Genomic DNA, 27,105 nt, shown 5'->3' with positions numbered 1-27,105 from the left:
GGACGCCTGAAGTGCTGAGCCACATCCCGTTCTTTATCAGTAATTTATATAACAGGAATCTGTCGAGGCTTTGCTGTGAATCTCTGGCTTGTTGTCGATTCATATTTACTGGAAATAAACGAATTATGTCGTCCGATTCTCAGAGACAAAGCAGATGATCTTGTTTCTCAGAGTGACCAGTGATGTCAGTGAAGTTCTTCCCTCCCTGTGTCTGTCCTTTGTTGATACAAAGCGAATTCTTTTAACCTTTTTAGGGCTTTGAATCTAGAATCTGAATTCGCTCCCTCTGAGCAGCTCCCTCTGACTGCAGTAAGGCAGTTGAAACATATAGGTTGACGTTTCCTTTCGCCCTTCTCACTTGACATTTCCAACATTTCTCCACGTCTGCTTTTCTATTGGCTCAAATCCCAGCAGTGGCTGTTTGCATTTTTACCACTTTTACTGCACTCCCATGGCCCTTTAGGTTTTTGCTGACTAATAGTAATGTTTATGTGAGAGAAAACGAGGACATTTGCAGCAGAGGCTCGTGATATTTGCTCTCGCTCTGCGACTGAAGCTGCTGTTGTCTTTCTTCGAATCTTGGCGCTTTAGTGAAATCCAAGTGAGCTGAAGATTGCAACATGGAACACGGAGATCAGTTTTTAACTGTGTTTAATAAATAACCTGTCACGGTCCGAATATGGTACTATTCGTCGACCATCTGCTGCGCCTGTTTGCCAAGATAACACTATCAAAAGTCCAATTCTACACATTTAGCTTCATCTATTTCTCGCTGCTGTGTTGATATCAGAATTAAAAGGCACGTAATGATTCCATAACTTATCCTGTGGCCCTCTGTGTATGTAGTTTTTCTGTAGGCAGCTGTATTCATCAAATTAAAAAGCTCCACTTTTAGTTGTTGTGGTTATGATGAAGCACTCTGCCAACATTGTCTTGTGAAGGTGGCAGCATCTGGAAACGTTCTCTCTTTGGTGTGTGTACACTAATGAGTTCTGCCTGCTGTGGATGATAAAACCTTTATGGATTTTCTCGTAGTCCACCAACACATTGACATATGAGGCTCCCTTCCATTGCTGCCTATGGCCAGTCTGACTATGACAAGCAGGTCAATGTATTTGTGTGTGTGTATACATGTCTGTAGCGGGCTGTGAGGACACATGATTCAATCCTTAATTACTTGAAAGGGCTTTTTGAGGTTCAAGATGTGGTTTTAGGCTCCGGGTAAGAATTGGGTTTAGGTTTGAGTTCAGGTAAGGCTTGGCTTTGGCATTTAGTTTGTGTTCTCTAAGGTGAGAGTGCTGTGGAATGCATTATGCCCTCACTCGGTATGCTGTGCAAAAATGTGGGTGGATGGGTGGTGTTAGAGAGAGAGAGATCCGTGCCAAGACCTTTTACACACAGCTCTGCTATGATGCAACAGGATAAAACTCTAAATTAGAGATCTGTTATGTTGTGAAAAGTGTAAAAAAAAAAACAAACAAACCCAAACACGGCGTCAATACACACAAAAAAACTTTTTTGGTCAAATGTCTTGTGTGAATAGTAACGCCAGCTTCGTCTGTATCGTGGAAAAAGGATACTACGAGAGAACGACATCCCTGCCCAGTGGGCGGGGTCAAGTTTAATAAAGGTTAAAAATAAATACAATTGAACTTTATGGGAGGAGTGACTGTAGACACAGAGTACTTTCAGCTCCGTCCTGTCTCTTTTTTCCCCCCTGATCTGCACATCATCACCTAACAATCAAACCTTTTTCTTTTTTTGCGAATAGTCTTCATTAGTGTCTCGCAAACGTCGCCAGAGGAGTGATGCGTTCTGCGTTATTTCACACTGACTGTGATCCCCACTGAGCGCATGCTTGTTATAGCAAGTTCTGAACATGTTTTGGTTCTGCACGGACGGCGCTGAACACTTCACATTCCAAAGCAGGGTTAGCGGGAGGGGTTAATAGCAGGGTAGTGAGGTTGAGGGCACGGTGACTGATTATCTCAGTTTGGACCTCAGTTTGTTGACTTATATGATGAAGAATACACTATTGTCAAGTCTGTGCATACAGATAGTGTGTTTGTGTCTGTTAGTGCCGACAATGGGTTCAACTCACTTGAACTCGGACGGAAATACACCATGTGTCCGTTTTTGTTCTTCCTGTTGCTAAATGAATCCGCCACAATTGCAGCTCCGTGTTTAATTCTAGTTCTAGCTCTTTATTTCGGGGGGGAGGGGCGTCTGTGCGCGCTTCTTAAAAGAATATGCGACGTTGACTAAAAGCGGGTGCAGTGAAAATGACATGTATTTGATATGGCACATTGCTGATTGACAGCGCTGTCTGTGGCACAGACAGCGTGACATTGGTTGTGCCCGTCACACACACACACATGCATAACCTCTCATGACAAACCATAAAAATGTAACGGGTGTGAGCGTGAGGGTGTGTATTTTTGTAGCCTTGTTTTGCCGACAGCGCTGTCATTATATAATCCAGTAGTTTGCATTGTTTTTGGATCCCATTTTGCTACAGGGCACATTGGAGGCAGTCTACACACACACACACACACGGAGTGGGCCTAGATATAACCCAGACACAAACACTTTGCAGTGTCTGTTTCTGAAGGAAGAATATTTATATGCCCTGCTCATCTTCACACACACACAAACGACTCCGACACAAACCGCGGAAATTATTCTGTGCTGATAAGTCGCTCTCGCTCCCCCAGTGGCCTCGCTTCCTCTCTTAGCAACATTTTCACATTGTTGCCACTTAATACCTCAAATTCTCATTTGATTTCCTGGGTGTGTGATTAGCTGCTTGTCATCTAAGGCAGTTAGAAAGAGCGCAGAGCCGTTTATTAAAGAAAGACCCCAGAGTTGCCACGCCAGAAGCCATGTTACTTTCAAACCACTCAAAGAGACTTTTGTGATTTTGATGATTATGTCAGAGGACGGAGGATTTACAGATGTAAGTCCCTTCTTTCTTTTTTTTTTTGCAGGTTTATTCATTTTAATATATCATTTTTTTGTTACATTGTGCAAAAAAGGCAAAGGAAATTTTCACAATTCAGAAAGTAAGAATAATCCGAGAACTCACTGATTCATTCATTATTGGCATCTGAGCTGCAGAACATTAAACTGTGGGAAATATCTTATGTGACTGGCAGTAATGTGGTCTGATTTATGAATTAGTTGCCATATCATAAGTATTATATATCATTAGTATTCTTTTGTCACTTTTGGCCACTCTGCCACAGCAGTTCCTCATATTACACATGATTATAATAGTGTGATTTTCTTTTTTTCTTTCTTTTTTTGTGGTTCAAATCAGTTATTTGTTATCTGATCAAGGACAACCAGAGCCGTCAGTCACTGCTTCTCATTCGCGTTTGATCGGACGGTTAAAAATCACTGCAAGTGGAAACACTGCACGTAGAGTGGACTGCAGTGTTCCAGCAGCGCGTCAGATGATGACAGGGAGGGAAAAGTGATGACGCACACTGACACACACTCACACGCACACACAGTCCTCCTGTCTCTATTCATGTTCTGGTAACCTAAACCAAGTCAGTCTCTAAATGATTTTGCTAATATAGCAAAATAAGCGCATTCGTCCAACTTCTACCACTTTATCCTCCACATGAGGGTCACAGGGGGCGCTGGTGCCAATCTCAGCTGACATAAGGTGAAAGGTGGGTCACGCCCTGGACAGATCGCGAGTCCATCACAGGAACAAACTGGAGTTTGCAAACTGGAGTTAGCTTCCTCCCACAGTCCAAAAACATGCAATATGGGGATGAGGTGAACTGGACATGACCGTAGGTGTGAGAGTGAATGGTTGTTTGTCTCCATGTGTGGCCCCTGCAGTGGACTGGCAAACTATCCACGGTGTGACCCCGCCTGTTGCCCTATGTCAGCTGACGCGACTCTCATCGGGGATAAAGTGGTAGGAGATGGACGGATGGACCTCGTCTCAACGCAAACCTTTGGCACTGGACTTAAGAATTTTGTGATTTATACCCAGAGGGCAAACCATGACCGATAAAGAGTAATACCTGGACCACACACACACACATCCACACAGATGAGAAAAAGCACTGAGGCTTGAAGATGTTCCGCCTCCATTTGACCCTCATCATTCTACTTTGTAGACTCGACTTCATCGCAGCATGCTCTTCTCTTCTCTTCCTCAACCCCCCCCCGTCGTCCATCACCGCTACCACTTCTTCTCCGCTCCCCTTTGTCGAGACTAATTCATCGCGATGTCCTTGGTTACGCGGCAATTGGTCAATCCGGTGGCCTTGATTTTTCGTTTCTGCGAAAGTTTCTCCGCCAAACGTCTTCTCCCCCTCTGCGAGTCAGCCGCTGAAAGACGCCGACGGCCTCAAGTTGAGTACAGCTGAGCGCCCTTTTGTCCAAGTGCTGAATACGTGCTTCGCTTTTTACGGCAAGGTCGCACCGAAGAGATTTAGCGACAAAACCCCCCCCAAAAAAAACATGTTTGACATTGCAAAGTCTGATTGAACGGCGTTCTGCAAATCAATTGCTCTCAGTGAATGGTTTGCGGCTCATCTGTTATGTATGAACAACCCTGTGTGTTCCTGCTCTTTTGTTGCAGGTTAGTCAGTTAACAAGAGTGTGGAATGGAAAATCGGAGCCAGACAGACTTTGCACTGACACGCACACACACAGGCAGACACAAAATATTGTGTGTGTGTGTGTGCGTTAGTACAATAAATGCAATCATTTCCGAGACTTACCGTCATTCACATTTTATCAAGTGTGAGTCACTGTGTTGTGTTTATGCAGGAAGTTAATTGAGCCTCTCTAAAAGGGTTTAACGCAAATTAAAATGGCTTCTTATTCTTTGCAGCAGCGATCAGACCTTGTTATGATTGCATCTGCAGACCCTGGAGGTGGGTGTGTGTGTGTGTGTGTGTGTGTGTGTGTGTGTGTGTGTGTGTGTGTGTGTGTGTGTGTGTGTGTGTGTGTGTGTGTGTGTGTGTGTGTGTGTGTGTGTGTGTGTGTGTGTGTGTGTGTGTGTGTGTGTGTGTGTGCATGTGTGCAACAGTGCTTGGAGGCAGTAAATCAGTGATTGTTAGGCCTGTGTGTGTGTGTGTGTGTGTGTGTGTGTGTGTGTACAGTACATGCATGTGTGTGTGTGGGAGGGTCGGTGGCATCTGATTGAATTGTCTGTCAAGTGAATATCCTCTTATCTGAGTTTATCATCAGCAGAAACGCTGTTAATGTGGCTCTGGCTGCTGGTGGGCACGGAAAAACACACAGACACACATGCACACGAGAGAGGTTGGGAGATGGTTTACTGCCCAATTGCCCAGCCTGCTGCTGTGCTAGAAGGGGGCTTTAAATCTTTGGGTTCTGTTCTAAACAATATAACCTCGGTTACTCCCCTCTGTCCCGCTTATTGCCTCTCAGCCATACAGTTATTCTTTCGGCTCCGTTTCCTAGAGATGCTGTCAAACTAATCCTTATCTCTCCATCCAACCCGTTTTTCCAAGTCATCTCACTGCAATCTGTTTATTTTCAAAGAAGAGTAAAGTCTACTGTGGTCATGTTCCTTGTGTTTGGTGATGGAAAAGGTCGGATTCACCAAAGTCGCAAGATTTGACTTGTGTTGTGAACTGTTAACTTCCGTCTTTTACCGGCTTGCTGTTTGTTTTAACACACCCTCTCCAAGGAAAATCTCAAGTATTCCATGCCCGGAGGGAGCGATGCTCTATTTATTAAACATGAAGTTCAGTTTACACGACCTCCTTTGCTGCAAAGATAAAAAAAAAAAAGTGTGTGAAAAGATTGATTGAGCAATCGTCTCATAACATAATGCTGCTTTTCCAGTGTCAGTTATTACCAATGCCCAAACTATGGAAACTGGGATCCAGTCTCTGAGAATTTACCTGAATGAATTCACATAATTACGTATTTTCTGCTCTTTATTGTCTTAACACATTTATTAGACCACCGCCCAATATAAGGTTAGAATTTAAATAAATGGTAATTATCAAAATCGGTTTTTTATTTTTCTGTAACGGATAATACGCCAGTATGTAGAAGCTCTTTAACTTGAAATTATGTTTTTCATGCTAAAATATAATTATTATTGTTCAATCTTACAGTTTTACACAAAAAGATGTCAAATCATAGTTTTTTACTTTAGTGGTTGCAGTTTTGAGAGAAGCCATTAGATTTCTAAAATATTTGTTTTATCGTCACAAAAAAAGAACGCGCAAGTTTGTTTTCAGTGTACAGCAGAAATAAAGGAAACAACTTCACTGTTCTCCATCCATCCATTCATGGCTGGTGTGGGACTAGTTGTCATGGTTACTGTGTCCTTGGCATCACTAAACCCTGTATGTGACTTGTGCTGCCAGGAGGTACAGTATAAAGCTTAGAATAACTCACGTATGCACACACACACACACATGAGCTCCTCACTTCACGCGCAGGGATCTTCATTCATGCAGCAGTCGTGGTGTGAAATGCATGCGCGCGCGCGCACACACACAGTGCAGTTACCGTTGCGATCACTGTGAGATCACAGTCTGTCCCATTAGTCATCTGAGCGTCTGTGTCTTTAAAGATAAGTGTATTTTCTTAAAGGTCCCTGATATTAGAGGAACACTGCCAACCTTTAGAGGCCAACATCATAAATCACCTTACAGAATTAATACAGATAAATCCTGTCTTCTGCAAGATGCTGTGTGTGTGCGCGCGTGTGTGTGTGTGAGTCTGGCATCAAGTTGCATACTGAAGTAGAACTGCTCATATTTGTGAAGACAGATACTGGCAAATGTTACTGGAAGCATCATCTAACATTGTTGTGTGTGTGTGTGTGTGTGTGTCCTTGCCTCTCACACCACCTCTTGTCATACAAGACGATTTCTGTGAGATGGAGACGGAGGGAAAAAAACAACAAAAAAAACCAGTTGCCATAGTTTCACGCGTCTCCTTCTCGGGGTTGATTAAGGAAAATGTTCAGACCCCGCCTGCTCATCATGTATGGTACTCATTAATATGCATCCTTCTTTCTTTTTTTTATTCTCTCAGCTCTGTCCCTTTTTATTTATTTCTCTCCTCGTGTCATAAAAACCTCCCTCCAGTGCATTCATGTCTTTGTGTTCTCTTTGTATTTCCTCATCCATTTCTGCATCTCAGCAGTTTTCGGTGTCACTTGTAACCTTTGACCTTTGTTGCATAGCAACGGTGCCAAACTGCACGCGTTGGGATCATATTTTTTATTGTCCGTGCTTTACCGAATGAGCTGATAAAAGCACTGAGCTGTATCACCTGTGGAAATACCCAGACAAGATCTGTACATGTCATAGTGACTTAAATCTTAAAGTCGTATTACCTGCAGCTGTAGACACACTGTCATCTTCTCTTCTTTATTCCTCTTTGTTTTTGTGGTTTTTTTTTTTTCATTTTATCTTAAAATTTCACTGTTGGTTTTTAAAGTTTGGCACCCTCTCACCTCTGTCAACTTCTTTTTTCTTCACGCTCAATCCTGAGCGCTGAGGTCTGATAACTGGCTGCTTTTAGATGAGCCAGAATCCGAGGGTGATCGTACCTGTAAAGACTCCCCTCTTCTCCTTGGCCTTCACTTCAGGGTAAAAATAGTCTATGTAGTTTTTACCACTCTTCTATTATCGCCATTTTATTGATTTTATGTTACTGTGCCATAAACTTGACATTTTCTATTAACACTATATCAAGTAGGGAAGGGCTTGTCTTTTTCACCTCACTCTTTTGATTTTTATGACCACATTAATGTTCAAGGTTCAATCCCGACTGACTCATCATCATCATTATCCGTGTGTAGAAACAATTTTCATTTTCGTGTTGTGTATTACAGCAAAATGTAACATAAGAGTGGAGTGTGACTGACGGTGTGAGTGTCACTTTGTTAAAACAGCAGTTAAACACATGTACTTGTCATAAATGCCCTCGCTAAGGATTTAGATGTGAACCAGCGTGATGCTTACAGGAATACTTCAGCGATTAGCATTTAGCTTTGTATTACTAGAATAGGGGTAGTATTTTATTTATTTATTTTCAAAAAGTGCTTCCCAACCTCAGTTTCCCATGAGTCCAGAAATATCTTCATTTTTTTCCTTGTTACGTGCCCACCGGTGACACGTGCTCCTGTTAGCGTAGCTGTTAGCAAAGAGGGCGGACACGTTTAAGTACTACCCCCTATTCTAGTAATACAAAGCTAAATGCTAATCGGTGAAGTGTTCCTTTAAGCGTGGCGTTAAAAATGAGTTCACACCAGTGTTTACATTTTAAGGTCATGTGTGCGTTGCGCGACAGGACAGACACGCTGAATACAGGAAGCAGGAAGTATGGACTTGGATAGGATGTGTTACTATTTCTGAGTGTGGGAATAGTTGTGTGATGACGACATGGTAATTAGAGATGAGTGAGGAAAAGCTCATGCTGTGTTATTGTTTGTGTATTTATGGGCTGTACTCTGTGTGTGTGTGTGTGCTAAAGTGTGCTACACATTGCCACTGCAGCCTGATGACCTTGTATATATTACCAGCATCCACCCTCTGACGCTGTCCCATCTATCTCTCCCACTTATCCCCCTTATCTCCCTCGCTTTTGTTCTTACTCCTCCCCGCCACTTCGGCCGCTCTTTTTTTACAGCATGTATTGATGAGTGCTGACATTGTAGCCATTACACAACACCATTATCGCGTTATGTCAATTGGACCCAGTGCGGAATTGACTATCATGTTACCGCTGTCCTTGTTGTTGGTGCTATTCATTTTACAGATGCCAGCGCAGGATTTCCTGTAACATCTGCACTCACCCTGTGCTACTTCTGGCGCACTTCCTGTCACATCCATAACTCTGGCGCGATGACGTGACAACACTGGCACCAGTGTATTGTGAAGCGTTTTTAATAAAACAACACATTTTATATGGATCGCTGTTGATGTGAGTGGAACGCGTGAGGGGACAGATGGCCGAATCCGCTGAAAGATGGGTATTAACCCCTGTGGTGCTCTCCGCTAAGTTGTCAAGGGTCAAACGCGTTACCGCGCGACACCGACAGACGCGCGACTCGTCACAAACACTCGTCAGCAAATCTTGTGACCTTGTGTAGCGTCACTGCTTTCATTGGAGTTGCTGTGGGGGGAAAAAAAGAAAACGATAAAGCAATTTTATATCGGTTGATGGCGATCATTGTTGCGATCAATGTCAAAAGACAGATTTTTGCTCTTGAGTGGACATTTTTAGGGACGGAAAACAACAAACACTTGATTAAAACAGAATGATTTCACACATTTTAAGTGATTGCATGTTTTCTACCTCTAAGCGTGTTTGATTGTGCGACATATACTTTATTCATATGTATATATACTGTAGATACATAAATATTAAAGGTTATATCAAGATATATTACTGTTGCAGAACTAGTTAGAGCTGAAACAATTAATCGATTACTTAATTAATTGTCAACTATTTTGATAATTGATGAATCGGTTTGAAGCTTTTTTCATGATTAAAACAAGATTTGCGATTGTTTAAGCTTCTTAAATGCGAATATTTTCTTCATTTCTTTGCTCTGGATAACAAATAAATCATTAAAAGTGACTCATTTTGGTTTGTGGACAAAACGAGACATTTGAGAACGTCCTCATTTTCAGGTTTGACGAACACCGATCAACATGGATTAAGGTTTTCTGATATTTTTATGGACCAATCGATTAATCAAGAAAATAATCGACAGATCAGTCGATTATGAAAGTAATCGTTAAGTTGCAGCTCTAGAACTGGTTGCGTGTGATGATTTGCAGTCGTCTTTTCTAAGATGCTCCTGTCTAAAGGCGTGTACGTGACTTTAACAGCAGCCACGCTGGCAAATACAGAGACAATCCTGTTAAGTAGTGAGGAGGGATTATGACTCTAAGTATGTGCAGTGCTGATAGTTATCTGTTCCTCTGTTCTACTGTCAGCTTAAAACCAATCTTCCTATTCATCTTTTCATTCTGCGTCTTGTCTTTTTTTGTTTTTTTTTCCAGATCTGTTCTCTTGTTTTTAAAGCACCGCGATGATCACTGTGAATCTTTTCCCTCCCTGTTATTTGTACCCGACTCTAGGTCACGTCTGTCACAGCAGGTGTTGCTAAAGTGAAGAAAAGGACAGATAATTCATGTGTCAGCTTGGGGTAAAATGAACATGGACAGATGGAGAGGTCGGTTTGTCACGGGGGGAGAAAGAAAAAAAAAAAAAGCTGAACGTTTTATAATCTACAGTAGCTGAATATATGAGTTAACTCTGTCCTCCAAACTACTGCGGCATTCTTTGGCTCATGCCGTCAGAGTTTATAAAGGTGCAGAGATGACAGAGATGTCCCAGACCGATAAAGACAGCGAGAGACATTCCTGTCTCTCACCCCACCTGACAGATTTGGGTCCCTGCCAACAGATGCAGGTCTAGAGGACAACACATCTTCAAACTGTGCAGCTGTAGACGCTGTACTATATACACTGCACAGTTAAGTCTAAAACACTATTCTCTCATCCTAAAATGATTGGATTATTGGGCTATTATTGTAAATCTGAGGGAAAAATTGGTAACAATGTGTAACCAGTTGCCATTTTTAGGAGGTTTACACATGGTAACTAGTCGCTTTATTCATGGTTCTCCCCCGTTTTATTATATTTTGTAATTGTGCAGTTTTAAATCCACATGACGTCGCTCTTACTTACTGTATCCACAACAGAGGTTTGATTCCTAATTATCAATGATGACTAAAACTAAAGGACATTTTAGGGGAAGTTTATATTACACAGCGGTACCTAAACTATTGTCAAAGTCATTTTGTCTTACATTTATACTTCATTTCCAGTCATGTAAACAGAAATGTTCATTATACTGATAAATATACATTTCTTCTTCACAGTAATGACACTGAACCATGGTTGTTTGGATTTAGATAGAGGTTTAAACTTCTCCCTATAAAGTAGGCCAGTTATTGACCTCGTCTGGACCTCCTCTCTTCTTCTTCTCTATTCTTCTCCTCTCTTCTTCTCTGTTTCAACAGTCAGAGCTGCCGTGTTATTAGAAATCGAGCAGGTGCTCTTGTTCCATTTTCCCGGATTGCATAGTGAGAGAGTGCAGTGAGAGACCTTTTTATGTTTTCGTCTCCCGCTTTTTTTTCTTATGTTTTTGTCGATGCTTTGAGTTTTTTTCTTTCTTTGTGTGTGTGTGTATGTGTTGGTCTTTTATGTCTCTCCCATCTAGTCCACTTTTTATTTACGACTTTGTTTTATAAAACCCAGCAGTTTAGAGCTTCCCCGGTGTTGCTTTGAGACACTTTGACAAGTCATGGCTGTTGCAGGGTTTTAAACCTGTGGGAATATCGCGGCTGTGATTGGACGGTTTCCCCAGCAGCAGCCTTGATGCGGCATGAACTCCCCTCCCACATGTTCCCGTTCTGTCCCACCTCATGTCGCCTTCAGTGTAATTGATGTCAGAAACAACGCTGAGATTTGGAGGAACCGCGAGCTGAGAATGTGAACATGCCCTTACTTGGCTAAAGCTACTTCACAACTTCTGTTGAGCAAAGCTGTAGACTAACACTGGCCCCTTGTGTTTACCAAGGAGTATTACACCGTATCAGTGTGACGGCGAGTGTTCAGCCTATTATTATATCTGCATACGTTAATGTAGGTGTAAATGCTGTTTTAACTTGAATTTAATTGAGACACTATATCCACATTATGACTGGGCAAAAATAATTGCAGCTCATTTTCTTCAATACATTTTTATTTATATAACACTTTACAATATCTGCAAGGTGCTTCGCATTAAAGACAGAAAATAAAAACAAAGTTAGCAGGAGTATAATATACAATAAAACAGTGAGGAAAACCCAATAAATCAATAAAATAACAATCAATAAATTTTGGAAATGTACAATTAAGAACAGAGGGAAACATGAAGTATTATATTTACTTGATACCAAATATCAGTTATCAATCACAGTGATCATTACATTTGAACGATTGTTTTTATTGTAAACAGTCGTGGGAAACTTTGTCGTGAAAGGTCTGTACTGCACAGCTGTGGGTTTGAGGTTTCTCCAAATGTGGGTCAAAGTTGAAATTCCAAACTTCATTCCCGAAGAAGTGTGCATCAGCTGCGTTTGACCTACATATCCCCGTGTCTGTCTTCTGTCTCTCCATCACTCTCGGTCTCCGCTTCGTCTCAATGAAAAACTGCTTCCTTGAGCCACTTCCTGTCCTTTTCCCACAAGCCTGCTGCTTATGCCTTTTTTTTTTTCTTTTTTTTTTTTAAATAACATCACTTCACTTCCCATTTTGGTGCGGTGTGGCGTGTGTGTGTGTGTGTGTGTGTGTGTGTGTAGAGATTGTATCGAGGTTCTTGCGGTGTTGCGCACCAAGCGTGTTGGCTAACTCAGTTGTAACTTGCAGTTGTAAGACTGTGACACACACTGTGACACCGTGACAGCCTTGGTGACATGGACAGAAGTGGACACAGACATGTGGAGGCTCTTATTCCGCACCAAAACCCGTGCAAAAGAGGCAAGTGGCTGCTTTTATCGTGTGTGTCTGTGTGTGTGTGCATGGTATATTTTGGATTTCATCTGTGAAGCGGAGCGGTTGGAACATGTTCATCTCCTCTCAGCCCAAGTCAAGTAATCAGGGTTGTGCGACTATTTGTCAAGACAGTGCTAATCAAGTTCCATTTTGTGTCACTGATTATCTGCCCTCGTGTTGCATCGTGGCATGTCGTGACCTTGTGGAGGATGTTCAAATGAAAACCAGCTCAATTCTGCACACTCAAATTCTAGACAATAGCGGTACCTTTGTGTGTGGCCTGTCTTCAGAATATCTCTCTCGAGCAGCAGCAGCAGCAGCAGCAATTACTCTGAGAAACCGCTCCCCGCTGCTGTGTTGGAGTTTCTGTGCAGGAAGGAAGTACGATCAATTCGAGAAAAGAGGAAGTGAGAAACTAGGAGGGAAGAAGAGGTTTCCTGTCACCAGTGTGATCGAAATTGTGCTCCCTCTACGCGGGGTCTGTGTGCATGTCTATGCAAATGAGTTTGTGTCCAGTACATGTGTCGTAAAAACCCCGATGTTTTTGATTCTGTGACCTACGGCAACTTCTCCATTCTAACACAACCGTCCTCCCTTCCTAGAATGAGTCTCATATTACCTGGATAGAGAGGGACTTTGCCAATATTAGAGTCCAGGTAAGTTTCTATCGGGCCGCTCCTCCTCTGCTGCTCTCTGGCTCGCTGCCGCTTACAGTAACATGTGTGCGTTTAATCCACTGCACATTCACACACCGCCTCCATTTTTAAAAGCTATCTCACTTTCCTCTCCTTCAGTGTGTGGACCGCACTGCAGTGTAATCAGATGTTGTTTAAAGCTCTGTTTGGCTGCACAACAGGGGGAATATGGCCACAAATGATAAAGAAGTGGTCGCGATACAATAAAAAGATAATTAAAGGAAGAAGTGGAAGGAGCCAAATAAATGTGGTTTAAAGCAAATGTATTTACTCCTCTCTCTTGTTAATAAGGTATTTGCAAAGAGCAATAAAGTGAGAGACGGAGGGAGGATTGAGCTGTTTTAGGAGACAGGATGGACACGGGAGGGACACACTCGGCCACCGTGTGGACTTACCTTGTCCTCTCTCTCCTCTTTATCACAGGGATGGGATAAAGAGTTGGTTGGTTGGTTTTGAGTCAAGACAGTTCCTGATGACACAGAAACACATGAGGTGTTCTGCAGCATTATCTACAATCATGTGAGCAAGAACACTGCCAGTCCTCCTTTTTGTTATTCTCTCTCTCTCTCTCTCTTCTCTCTCTCTTCTCTCTCTCTCTTCTCTCTCTGTGTGGGCCTTGTTGGGTGCAGGACTGTGAGAAAGAGCTGGCTCTTCCTTCCTGCATGATTTGGTTCCAGTTCACTTCAGATGCACTCACTCGCTGAGGGCACTTGAGGCTAATCAGAACAACAGAGAGAGAGAGAGAGAGAGGGACAGAGAGAGAGGGACAGAGAAAGACAGCACAGGAGGGACAATGGAAGAGAAGATAAGGAGTTCATAAAAGGAAAATCCTGTAAAGGCCACTTGACCCTGCAGAGAGACTCCATAAAGGACAGAGGCTGAAGAGTTTTTTGTCTAAATTTACCTGCAGTCCACAGAATTAATTCTAAAATGAGAGCAGGGACGAGCATGAAGTGTCCTCCTGCAAGGACGAGGTGAGGTTTAAGTCGAGGGAGCACGGCGTTTGCCTCGCGGGCAGGATGATAATAAAACAGTGATGGAGAAGGACAAGAGAAAGTTCAACTTGTTCAACTTGCTCGCCCTCTACCTGTCCAAAAAGAACAAGGCTTTGTCCGGCAGCTGCAGATCGACAGCTGCAACAGCTGCAACAGCTGCAACAGCTGCAACAGGCAACGACACTGACACTTCACCTGCTCCAAGAAACACCTGGACGGTAAAAAAAAAAAAAGACTCTTCTTCTTTCCATAGTGATAAACTTTGATAAGTATCAAAGGAGCCGTTATTGGTGTTTTTGAATGTTGCTAATGAAGACGCTGCAAAGAGCAGAAGAGTCCTTTATCTTTTTTTTGTGGTTGCTTTAAAACTCCGTGAGACTGCCGCAGCTGAAAGTTCGGGTTTCCTGTTGTCAAACACAGTCCCAGTGCTGAATGCCTTTTGTTGTCGGTGTATTGTTTGATTTTCTCTCTACTTTTATTTGTCGGCTCGTCTTTACAGTAGCAAAGAATAGTGAAAAAGGGTTCGTCCAGAGTCGAGAGGAGGAGAAACTTAGTGTACTGAAACACCGAATATTTACACGGGTATCTGCATTTATTTGTATCACAGGCTCTGCAGCCGCCGCACAGTTTTCACACGTGAAAACTCTTGCCTCAAGAGGCAAGATGTCCCACTTTGTGCTTTGCAGTTGTTGATTTGTCTCCCCTTAAACCACAGTGTGAATTAAAGTGTCTTTACGCTGGGTTAAGCGTATGTGCAGTGCAGTGTTGTACTTGCTTGCAGCGTGACACTCGGGGATGGGGGTGGCGGTGGTGGTGTTGCTGTTGTTGTTGTTGTTGTTGTTGTTCTTTTCGATGCATTCGTGAACTTCTGCAGGGTGTTGCTAATCCTTCGTGGTTAAGGTTTGACACATCAGTCAGCAGCAGTGCCAGCTGTCTGCGCTCCACCCTGTAAACTCTGTAAAATGTTCACACGCACACACACACACACACACACACACCACTGCACCGGTGGCTTTTGGTGACACTCTCAGTTTATGTTGCAGTCGTACTCATTTCCAGAAACCTCGTTTAAAGATAATAATTGCACTTAATCACTCATTACTGACACACACACACACACATTGCTCTGCTTCCTCTTTCTGATGAATTCTATTTTGATGTTTGTATTTTCTGTGCGGCGCACAACGATCTGTACAAAAAAAAAACCCACTGCATTGTCACAGTTTTGGCCAGTGATTAGTTTTGTCATCGCTGCTTTATCACGCTTCCCCCTTCCCCCCCATCTGTTTTTCACTCTTCAGGAAGATGGAGACATCAAGGAGATCAACATCACCCATGTGGTTAAAGAGGGCTCAGAGAAGGCCGACGCCTCGCAGTTTGAGCTGCTCAAAGTTCTGGGACAAGGATCCTTTGGAAAGGTAACACTTGACGCGCTGTTTGTTTATTCATTCTTTAACTAACTTGGAATGTTGTTTCCTGTGCATATTGCAGGTGTTCCTGGTGCGAAAGGTGACCCCTCCGGACGACAACCAGCTCTACGCCATGAAGGTGCTTAAGAAGGCCACACTCAAAGGTGAATGTGATCATCATCACTGTTGCCGTAACCATGAACAGTGGGGAAGAATCAGAAATCAGATGGTTTGAATCGAGAGCTGCAACTAACGATTCTTTTCGTAATCGATTCATCTGCCGAATATTTTCTCGATTAATCGTCTGGTCCATAAAGTAACAGAAAACCTCAAAAGATGTTGATCGGTGTTCGTCAGAACTTGGAAATGATGATGTCCTCAAATGTCTTGTTTTGTCCACAAACCAAAATGATTCACTTTTAATGATTTCTTTGTTATCCAGAGAAAAGAAATGGAGAAAATACTCACTTTTAAGATGCTTGAACAATATTTAAACCAGAGCAGCGATAATTGTGCAGAAGTCACAAAATAGACCGTTTTTCTTTTGTTCTTGTTCATAAAAAACGAGTCAAGCGAACATTGAACTGTGACGTATTTCCGGAGTTTTTCCAGACTTTTTGCTTAGAAAATGAAAAAAATAATAATTTAATCAGATTACTTATAGGTTGTAGAGCTGAAACGATGAATTAATTAATTAATCGGCAATCGAATAATCGGTTTGATGCTTTTTTCATGATTAAAATCAGATTTCCGATTGTTAAATGTGAATATTTTCTTCATTTCTTTGCTCTGGATAACAAATAAATCATTAAAAGTGAATCATTTTGGTGTGTGGACAAAACAAGACATTTGAGAACGTCATCATTTCCAGGTTTGACCAACACCGGTCAACATTTTTAAGGTTTTCTGATATTCTGAACACCAATTCCCGATTAATCGAGAAAGTAATCGACAGATTAATTGATTATGAAAATAATCGTTAGGTTGTGCTGGAAAAAAAGAATATAAGACCCTCTATATTGTACATTCTTATAGCCTCTGTGTATACATTTTAACATAAAAGCAGCACCAGCATGATCTGTTCTAAGGGTCAATGTGAGAACTTGACAAAAGGTACGTTTTGTGACGTTTTGACGACATTAAACTCGCGTGTTTAAGAGTATATTCATTATCTGTTGACGAGCTGCAGCTGTTTGATGCTCTCAGACAGCTTTCATTCTGATATTTGTGGTGCTTTAGCTGCTTTTCTTTACCCCCCGCGTTTCACATGAATGGGTGTCGGCTTTTCCTGTAAGTAGGATGTGCTGTAGACCACCAAAGCTTACTGTGAGTCTTTGTGCACAGTCGCACGCTGCTGTGCGATTAAGTCGCCCTTATTGACTGTGGTGCAGTAAAGTGGTATTGAATTGATCATTATTTTAAAATGCGGTGTAATCATGACTTTAATTTACCAATTTACCGGCTGGGAAAACAACAAAGACGACACATGAACACACTCTTATGTACAGTAATAAATCATTGTCTACCTGCCTATATATAAATAAGCAAGGTGTTGATCATTTGAATTGTAAAATGAAATAGATTTCTAAATAATAGCCATCTTGTGAGGGATCATTTTTCACTCTTTGATTTAAATGTATACGCACGCCTCTGTCCTTCAGTGCGCGACCGTGTGAGGACCAAGATGGAGAGGGACATTCTGGCAGAAGTCAATCATCCGTTTGTTGTCAAACTGCACTATGGTGAGTCGGCCTGAAGCCGCGGGTGAATCTTTACGTCGCAGTTGCCTCAGCTGTGTTCGTTGATATGCAGTTAAACGACATTTTTAATTATATATTCGTAGCATTCCAAACTGAAGGGAAGTTGTACTTGATCCTGGACTTCCTCAGAGGAGGAGACCTCTTCACGAGACTCTCCAAGGAGGTGAGCGGCATCAGATAGTCACCTTTTTCTTGGCCTTTTTCCACAGTAATAAATAAATACTTGTTGTTTTGTTTGTACTTTTTGGGAGAACAATATTTGTTACACAGTTGGAGATTTGTGTCTTTGAAATGTGTTTTTAACAGCTTCATATGTTCATTAATAGTCTAAAATGATTGTATCAGACTAATATCGGTATTGGTAGATTGTCATTCTTGGTAATAAACATTTACGTAAGAATGTCCATTGTCTCACTCTGGTGTTTGTTGTTCTGTTTCGTTGTTTCATGCTCTCTCCTCCTTCCTCTTAGGTGATGTTCACAGAAGAGGACGTGAAGTTTTATCTGGCAGAGCTGGCTTTAGGTCTGGATCACCTTCATAGCCTGGGCATCATTTACAGAGACCTGAAGCCTGAAAAGTAAGAGCCTAAAGTCCCACTGTCACAGAGACAGGAAAGCAAATGTGCATTTTATTGAACAGTGTAGCTTTGAGTTGTCACAGGATAACATTCCTCGCTTAAACAAGTCGAAATGTACTCCTGTAATTTTCATTTAAAAAAAATGTCTTTCTGAAGAGGCCTTTTATTGTTGGAGTAATAAGAATGTGGACGCACGGTGATGGCGGTTTTAGAATTATATTAAAAAAAAAAAAAGTTATTATACATAAAAGGGCCCTTTTGGAAATTTAGTTTTTTTGTCAATTTGCACTTCAAACACGCTGAATTATCGCTCCTCACCAAACCATGTTGAGTGCATCTTTGAAGCCTAACATTATGAATGCAAACCTGCCTCATTAGACTTTTACAAAGGGCTTTTTGAGGTTTTTTGATCCTGCATCACCTCACCTCACCTACTGTATGTATACACATACATACATACATGTATATATGTATGTATTTGCAGCAGCTACTGCGTGTGATTTCTTGAGTAATGAAATATTATCACCCTCTAAGATTCATTTTTGTAACAAACTCTTTTCTTGTAGTATTCTTCTGGACGAGGAGGGTCATATCAAACTCACAGGTGAGTCTCCTGCTCCTTCTCTCTAATATGCTTTATTGTTTCCATGACATCGGAGGACCTTACGTTGACTTACAAAATTGTAACAATGTGTCGAGTATAACATTTATTGAAAGAAAACTTTAGTTAGGACTTTTTAAAAAAACAAGTAAGGGTTAACCCTAACCTTTGAGAAACTTTAAAACACATGTTCATATTAAAATGTCGTAATTTACGTTGTGGGGGCTTGATTTTGTCCCCATAAGGAAGACAAGTCCCTATAATGTGGCTGTGTAAACAGATTTAAGTCCCCATAACATAAGGAATACCAGGTTTACACACGTTCCTCTCATCCACCTCATTGACCTTCATTACTCACCGACACGATGACAGTTTTATCTCGCTGCCTCAAGATATCTGCATACGGCCCTGTAAATGTTCCCCAGGTTAATTATTACACTTTATCTTATTGTCGTCTTCTATTTACCGCATGTCCTGCCCCCGTTGAACCAAAGGTGAACTGAGGAGGAGTTTTGGTGCAGCGATATATCAGCTCCCACTTGAAAGTTGAGGGGGGGACAAATATAAATGGTCGCAAGATTAATTAAGAGTCCAGTGTCTTGTGCTTCAGTGTATTGGTAAATGAATGTGTGTTATTAAAGTGCTTTTACAAAAAAGGAAAAAAAGGTTTAGGTTTGACTTTTCTTTTCAGATTTTGGTTTGTGTAAAGAAGCCATCGATCACGAAAAGAAAGCGTACTCCTTCTGTGGTACTGTGGAGTACATGGCACCAGAGGTTGTGAACAGGCAGGGGCACATCCACAGCGCTGACTGGTGGTCATTTGGAGTACTAATGGTAAATAAAGTTGTCCTTGTAAATTACTTTTAAGAGAGAAACAGCTCTGGAGCGCCTAGACTTTAAATTTCTTTTTCCTCCTAGTTCGAGATGTTGACAGGAGCTCTGCCGTTTCAAGGGAAGGACCGCAAAGAAACTATGAACCTAATTCTGAAGTGAGCATACCCCGGAAGGAGAGAATAAATCACACAGAAGCCAGTAGTGATAGAAGTAGGAAAAAAAAAAACCTCACTTGATTTGTGTCGTCTCGTCTTTCTTTCGCTGCAGAGCACGTTTGGGAATGCCTCAGTTCCTGAGCGCAGAGGCCCAGTCCCTGCTCCGAGCTTTGTTTAAGAGGAACCCTGCCAACAGACTGGGTTAGATTCACCTCATGACACATGACAAACACAGATGGAAGCATATATATATACATATATATATATGTATATATATATATGTATATGTCATGAGTGGCCCTGTATCTCTCTTGACAGGATCTGGTGCTGACGGTGCCGAGGAGATCAAAAGACACTGTTTCTTCTCCACCATAGACTGGAATGTGAGTGTTCTAAATGTTTTATGTCTGTTCTTTATTCAACTCTATGACGTCAATAACTGTTTTTTTTTTTGTTGTTTTTTTTGCCTTTCAGAAACTATTCAGGAGAGAATTGAAGCCTCCGTTCAGGCCCGCAGTGGCTCGTCCAGATGATACTTTCTACTTTGACTCCGAGTTCACCTCACGCACACCTAAAGGTGAAAAGTTACGCCTGAAGTTTTGCCGAGACTGTATTATGATGAAAAGATGTGTTTCCCGTCATGTTGTTTCCTCCCTAAAAGAAATCGAAAGCAAAGACGGCACATAAAGCAGCAACAATAACGTGCTACGGTAAATGAAGCAGTTAAGAAGTGTGGTTGTTTATTGCTCCGGCTTCTCGATGAGCGCAGTTTGATGACCAGTGTCTTTTTTTTTATTTTGATGTCCACGCTTGACCTTGCGTGATTATATGACAGACTCTCCTGGCGTGCCACCAAGTGCCGGCGCTCACCAGCTCTTCCGAGGCTTCAGTTTCATCGCGTCCACTCTGCTGGAAGAGGAAGGTTTACTGGAGCCGGTGCAACCTCCGCCGCACCCCGTGGTCCAGGTCAGACTGCACTGTCACTGTCTACACACACAGTTTAACAGCAGGATCAGAAAGTGCATGTGAGGAATTGACGGACACTGTTTCGCCTCCACTTCACCGCCTCGCTTCCCGTTTAAACGCTTCCCTCTGCAGCAGTTGCACGGGAAGAACCTGCTGTTCAGCGATGGCTACGTCCTGAAGGAAGACATCGGCATGGGCTCCTTCTCTGTCTGCAAACGATGCGTCCACAAAACCACCAACACGGAGTACGCTGTCAAGGTATGAACACAAACGACGGGAAACAGAAGCACTGTGTTCAGAATGCTGCGTCCAATACACTATTAATATTGGTACACAAAAAAAATAGTGGTTAAATTTGAAGCAGCAGGGCCATTTACAGCAACATGGGAAATATTATAATGTGTTCTCAATAATTGGCTAAAACGTTTGATGACTGCTGAGCTGAGTCATTAACTTCAACTTAGTGTTTCGTGAAAAAGCACAAAATACAGCGTCTTCTTTTCAAATTATATTTAGAAATTGTGGTTTAAAAGCATAAGGGAAGTAAGCGGCTGCTTCCGCAGTAGTGTGTGGAGAGAAAAAACACTTTTCTGTTGCTATCTTCAGATATATATATATATGTGTGTATATATATGTATGTATATATATATGTACATATACGTATATATATATGTACATATATGTATATATATATATATATATATATATATGTAAATATATGTATATATATATATATATATATATATATATATATACATATATATATGTATATATGTATGTATGTATATATATATATATATATGTATATATATATATATATATATGTATATATATATATGTATATATATATATATGTGTGTACATATATGTATATATATATATATATGTGTATATATGTACATATATGTATATATATATATATATATGTACATATATGTATATTATATTTGTTTACGTGTTTAATTCAAGTTTAGTCTAGGCCGCTTTTGTGATTTTACTGCTCTCGAAGATTAAAAAAATAAGTCTGGTCTGACGAGGGGGGCCCCAAATCAAACTCAGCATTGGGCTCCATAAAGGCTTGGGCCAGCCCTGGGTTAAAAAGTACATAAGACATTTATGTTGCTAATATTAAATAAACTAAATCCTTTTTTGTGTTTGACAGATGATCGACAAGACCAGCACAGACCCGTCTGAGGAGATCGAGATTCTACTCCGATATGGACAGCACCCCAACATCATAACACTGAAGGACGTGAGTACGACACAGGCGCACGTGTATCACATGTGTGAGCTGCTCTGTGATAATGTGTGTGTGTGTGTGTGTGTGTTTTTTGTACCTCAGGTGTACGACAACGGTAAGCAGGTGTACATGGTGACGGAGCTGATGCGCGGGGGTGAACTGCTGGATCGGATCCTCAAGCAGAAGTTCTTCTCGGAGCGCGAGGCCAGCGCCGTGCTTCACACCATCACCAAGACTGTGGAGTACCTGCATTCACAGGGGGTGAGGACCACCATCACTCACCCCATCACCCACGTGTCGTCTCGTCACTGCGCATGTTTGTGGTTTCTAATCAAAGCCAATAAACCTTTTGAAGCATGGTGCATTTCTTGAGGTGTGGGAGCTGAAAGCAAAGTTTCAGAGTTTCACTTTGACAGTGAGAGTTTGACAAAGTTGTTTTTGACTTAATAACCTGAACTCGTTATTGTCCTTTTGTATATTAAATATCGTAAAAAGTGTTGGGAGAAATAAATGACAAACGTAAAAATACAAAAGTTAGTCAATGCCATCGTCAGTGTATCACAATATTGAATTGAATCAAATGCAAGGAACACATTTGGTGTTGTTCTGCAGGTGGTGCACCGAGACCTGAAACCAAGCAACATCCTCTACGTTGACGAGTCGGGGAATCCGGAGTCGATCCGCATCTGCGACTTCGGCTTCGCTAAGCAGCTGCGTGCCAACAACGGCCTGCTGATGACCCCGTGCTACACCGCTAACTTTGTGGCCCCTGAGGTGAGCAGATCACATGCAGCCTCTGGTTTCAATGGAACAACACAAACAAATCCCGTTAAATTAACACATCACTGTGTTTGTCGATCGCTGACGGTGATGTAGGTGTTGAAGCGTCAGGGCTATGATGAAGGATGTGACATCTGGAGTTTGGGAGTTTTGCTGTACACCATGCTGGCTGGGTAAATGGACACACTCAAACACAACTGTGAGTCATACACTTTCTCTCATCTCTCTAACTCAAACCCTTATATTTGCCAGTTTTACTCCATTCGCCAATGGACCCGAGGACACACCCAATGAGATCCTGAACAGGATAGGCCACGGTCACTTCAGTCTGACTGGAGGAAACTGGGACACCGTGTCAGAGGCTGCCAAGGTACCACTCCAGATTCTTCCCGAATCTTGCGTCTGTTTCTCAGAGATTAGCCGCCATCAGTGTCATAGTTGACGTTTGCTCTCTTTAGGACCTCGTGTCCAAGATGCTTCATGTGGATCCTCATCAGAGACTGACTGCCAAACAGGTCCTCAAACACCCATGGATCGTCCAGAGAGACAAACTCCCCAACAGTCAGCTCCCACACCAGGACCCCAAACTGGTCAAGGTAACAGCTGAGTGTAGTCTTATGAAAATAGGATTTATCTGTCACTTCAAGAAGAGGTGATCGAGTCGATAGATGGATAGATGGTTAGATAGATAGATACCATATATTAGATAGATAGATAGATACCATATATAGATAGATACCATATATAGATAGATACCATATATGGATGGATACCATTTATAGATGGATAGATAGATACCATAGATAGATAGATAGATAGATAGATAGATACCATATATAGATAGATACCATATATAGATAAATACCATATATAGATAGATAGATACCTAGATACCTTATATGGATGGATACCATATATAGATGGATAGATAGATACCATATATAGATAGATGGATATGTATATATATATATATACATATATATATATATACCATAGATAGATATCGTAGATAGAGTATATATATATATAGCATAGATAAATAGAGTAGATATATACAGTAGATAGATGCGATAGATAGATAGATAGATAGATAGATAGATACCATATATAGAGTAGATGTATACAGTAGATGGATATATATGTATATGTATATATATATATATACATACATATACATATATATATATATATATATATATATACGCATATACATATATATCCACAGTAGATGGATATATATGTATATGTGGATATATATGTATATGTGTATATGTATATATATACATATACATATATATATATATATATACATATATATCCATCTACTGTATACATATACATATATATATATATATACATATACATATATATATATATATATATATATATATATATATATATACACCATAGATAGATAGTTACCATATATTAGATAGATACCATAGATAGATGCAGTTGATGGATAGATGTGATAGATAGATAGATCTTTTATTTTTTGTTCTATCAAACTACACTGTAAAATGATGGAAAGTGTATTTTGTCGTGCAGTTTCAACAGTTACTTTTTATTTCTGTTTTCAGGGTGCAATGGCAGCCACCTACTCAGCCTTGAAGAACTCCCAACCACCTCCGGAGCTGAAGCCAATCGAGAGCTCGTTCTTAGCTCAGCGGCGCGTCAAGAAGCTTCCCTCTACCTCTCTGTAGAGACTCGTCACGAGCAGTCATCTCACTGGAGACTGACCACAACTGCACCCCGAACCATCCCGTCCGCCTGCTCGGGGACTCACTCTTCGCACATCACTACCAGCCAAGGAACATTGACTGTGGTCCCTCCCTCGTTCTTGTGACCTCAGTTGTCCCGCTCTTGCTGTCATCGTTGTGTTCATGCTGGACAGCTGCTGTTAGTCAGTCTCCTTGGACAAAAAAAAAAAGACCAAAAAGATGGATGGGGTGAAGAGGGCAAATATAAAGTGGGTGCTGGGTTTTGGCAGATGTATTAGTCACTCATGTCTGTGTGCGTGTGTGCGTGTGTGCGCGTGTGTGTGTGTGTGTGTGTGCATGAGCTGCCAAAAGAATTGACGCAGCCACGTTTTCTTTTCATGACGAGAGTTCTCCTCTCCTCTTTCGCCGCCGCGATCGGCCGTCGCTCCGCTTGCTGCACGCCTGTGTGTCCGCTCTTGTTCGTCTTCCCGTTCCTTTTGTAAAGTTGATGAGCTTCATTGTTTGCGGTCGTGCTGCCAAATCAACCCTGTGTCGACGCCACAAAGGCCACGAGTGTTGTTCCGCTGCTGTTAAATGTCTTTAAAAGGAGCATTTTCGATATAAATATGAAACATTTCTGCCATAAATGCCTCTTTGGCTTTGGTACAGCCAGAAAACAGGGATTCTGGGAAATGTCAAAAGCTGATATTTTGTTTGTGTGTTTGTTCTGGGATAACGTCACTCTGCGCTTGTGTGTTTCTTTTTGTTTTGTTTAGTTTTTTCTTCTTTTTTTAATGAGAGGGGTGAGTGTGTTCTAGTTGCATGACTTGATCTCTGAGTGAGTGGGTGTGTGTGTGTGTGTGGGTGTGTGTGTGTGTGTGTGTGTTTTGCAGGATGCTGCACGGCCATGTGCATGGTCCGGTGATGTGATGATGTCATGTAGCTTCCTTGTTTTCTCTCCTTCCCTCTCTCTTCTCTCTGCTTGGTCCTGCTGGCAACCATTTGAGATGTCTGTTATTTTTTATTACTACAAAAACTAGTAAAATAGGTGGCTTTCTGTGAAAGAAAACGTGCCCAGGGAACAATGTGGCATGTTGAACTTCTATATTTGCTTTGTTTTCTTTTTCTTTCACTGTGTTTCTTGGATAATGCATATTGGATGCCGTTTCATGTGTTGGCTGCTTTTGTTGTTGATCGTTTTTTTTGTTTTTCCTCAAAAGAAAGTGGTGATTTAAAAATAGTGAAAGACACGCTGAGCACATCACAGTCTGTGAACTTACTGCCGTACAGGTCTCTTCTTCTGTTAGGCAGAGATGATGGGCTGACTCTGTCCTTTAAAAATGTCCTCAGTCTGGAGTATCTTCAGCGGCCTCTGTCATTCATGATCTTTGGATTTTCATTGGTTGTTGTCAACAAGGCTAACTCTTTTTTCTTGTTTCTGACACTGAATTTGAGACGCCTGCAGAAGAGTAAATGTCTGTCACTGTAAGTAGTTTCCTGCTTTCTGCTCGGTGCCTACAGGCCCAGGTGAGGCAGAACGTCCTGCATGGAAAACGCAGGAAAACAAGCCAAGCCTGAAGATACTGTACGTGTTGAAGGGAAGACCTGTACTGTGGCTAAATAATCTATCAACCAGCTGTCTTACCTCAAAAAGGGATCAAACTTATAATATAATTATTGTTTGGTGGCAAAACGCTCTCTCTCCTTTGACTAAATTTATGGTAAGATGTTATTGTATGATAAAGATGAAGATTTTTATATCTTACAAATATTAAAAATTCAGTTGCTACAACAAACTGTTTCTCGACTTGTTTTGGATTATCACTAGGTTTACAAATATAAAGGTTTAAAAGTGGGGTTGTATTCTGTTTTATATTGTTTCGTCAGAACTTATATTCATTTTTAGATTACTTGTAATTGGCTAAAATTGCCCCTAAATATATATATACTATGACTTTTTTGACCGATTTTGGACGACATACTATACTGACCTTTTTTTTTGTGATTAAACTTTTTTTATTTCAACAAAAACATTTTTTTTATACATGTTGCTCTTAAGTTTGTTTACAGTTTATTTAGTCAAGAAAGAAAAATTCACTTTACTACAAAAACACCCACATTCTCTCCCATCACAGTACTCCTATACCAGTTCTGGAGAATCCAAAAATAGGAAGTGGTACTGATGACTAAAAAAAATAAAAATAGTATAAATAAAATGGGTAAATATACAGAAGTAAATAAAATAGACAATAACAGCTGTGAAATGAGAACATTTGTCTGCTCCACATTTACCTGTCCTCATTCACAACCTTTGCTGCAAACAACATCTTATAATAGAGTTATAACTGCGATGGCAAAAACAACAAGACAAACGGTAATAATTGTAGATTAAATAAGACAATCTGCTGTATACATGTATAACTCATAGCTCATAACTCATAACTCAAGCCTGAGAATGAATGTTAGCTTCTCCATTATAAAAATATCCTGAACCACTTTGATCCAGTCCCAAACTATAGGAGAATCTTTTACCACCATTTCCTTGTAATTGCTTTCTTACTCGCTAATAATAGGATATTATACAAATATTTGTCTTCAGACGCCATCATGGTGTCCGGTCTTAATCCCAGACATTAGGACATGAACTCTGATGGAATCACTATTTTCATAATTTTTTCCATGGTCAATTTAATTTCTTTTCAATATTTTCAAATGACTGGGAAACTATGACTTTTTTGACTGATTTTGGACGACATACTATACTATGACTTTTTTGACTGATTTTGGACGACATACTATACTATGACTTTTT

General features: G+C 41.1%; 1 protein-coding gene across 2 annotated transcripts; it reads left to right on the top strand.

Annotated features, from left to right (window-relative positions):
• The first annotated feature begins 12,415 nt into the window (after positions 1 to 12,415).
• On the top strand, positions 12,416 to 26,089 carry LOC122761345 (ribosomal protein S6 kinase 2 alpha-like). Of its 2 annotated transcripts, XM_044016558.1 has the most exons (22): positions 12,416 to 12,566; positions 13,184 to 13,237; positions 15,573 to 15,689; positions 15,763 to 15,844; positions 17,342 to 17,422; positions 17,524 to 17,603; positions 17,911 to 18,017; positions 18,584 to 18,621; positions 19,310 to 19,452; positions 19,537 to 19,607; positions 19,720 to 19,808; positions 19,926 to 19,990; positions 20,082 to 20,184; positions 20,443 to 20,573; positions 20,706 to 20,831; positions 21,736 to 21,825; positions 21,916 to 22,074; positions 22,426 to 22,587; positions 22,690 to 22,766; positions 22,846 to 22,963; positions 23,052 to 23,189; positions 24,174 to 26,089. In XM_044016558.1, the coding sequence occupies exons 1-22, from the start codon at positions 12,525 to 12,527 to the stop codon at positions 24,294 to 24,296; spliced, it is 2,196 nt and encodes a 731-aa protein (XP_043872493.1). In that variant the 5' UTR covers positions 12,416 to 12,524; the 3' UTR covers positions 24,297 to 26,089. The 2 variants fall into 2 exon arrangements, with proteins under 2 accessions (XP_043872493.1, XP_043872492.1); XM_044016557.1 differs by lacking the exons at positions 12,416 to 12,566; positions 13,184 to 13,237 and adding an exon at positions 13,923 to 14,489.
• The last annotated feature ends 1,016 nt before the right edge of the window (positions 26,090 to 27,105 follow it).

Source organism: Solea senegalensis, unplaced genomic scaffold, assembly GCF_019176455.1.
Source record: "Solea senegalensis isolate Sse05_10M unplaced genomic scaffold, IFAPA_SoseM_1 scf7180000014629, whole genome shotgun sequence".
NCBI lineage: Eukaryota > Metazoa > Chordata > Actinopteri > Pleuronectiformes > Soleidae > Solea > Solea senegalensis.
Note: the sequence above shows the minus strand (reverse complement) of the source record. Positions and strands in the feature narration are given on the sequence as shown.

Excerpts from the sequence above, each read along its gene's own strand:
- LOC122761345 (XM_044016557.1), top strand. The coding sequence starts at position 14,313 with ATGGAGAAGGACAAGAGAAAGTTCAACTTGTTCAACTTGCTCGCCCTC. Across the intron at positions 18,622-19,309 it reads GGGTCATATCAAACTCACAG|ATTTTGGTTTGTGTAAAGAA; the intron begins GTGAGTCTCCTG and ends TTTTCTTTTCAG. Across the intron at positions 22,588-22,689 it reads CTAACTTTGTGGCCCCTGAG|GTGTTGAAGCGTCAGGGCTA; the intron begins GTGAGCAGATCA and ends ACGGTGATGTAG.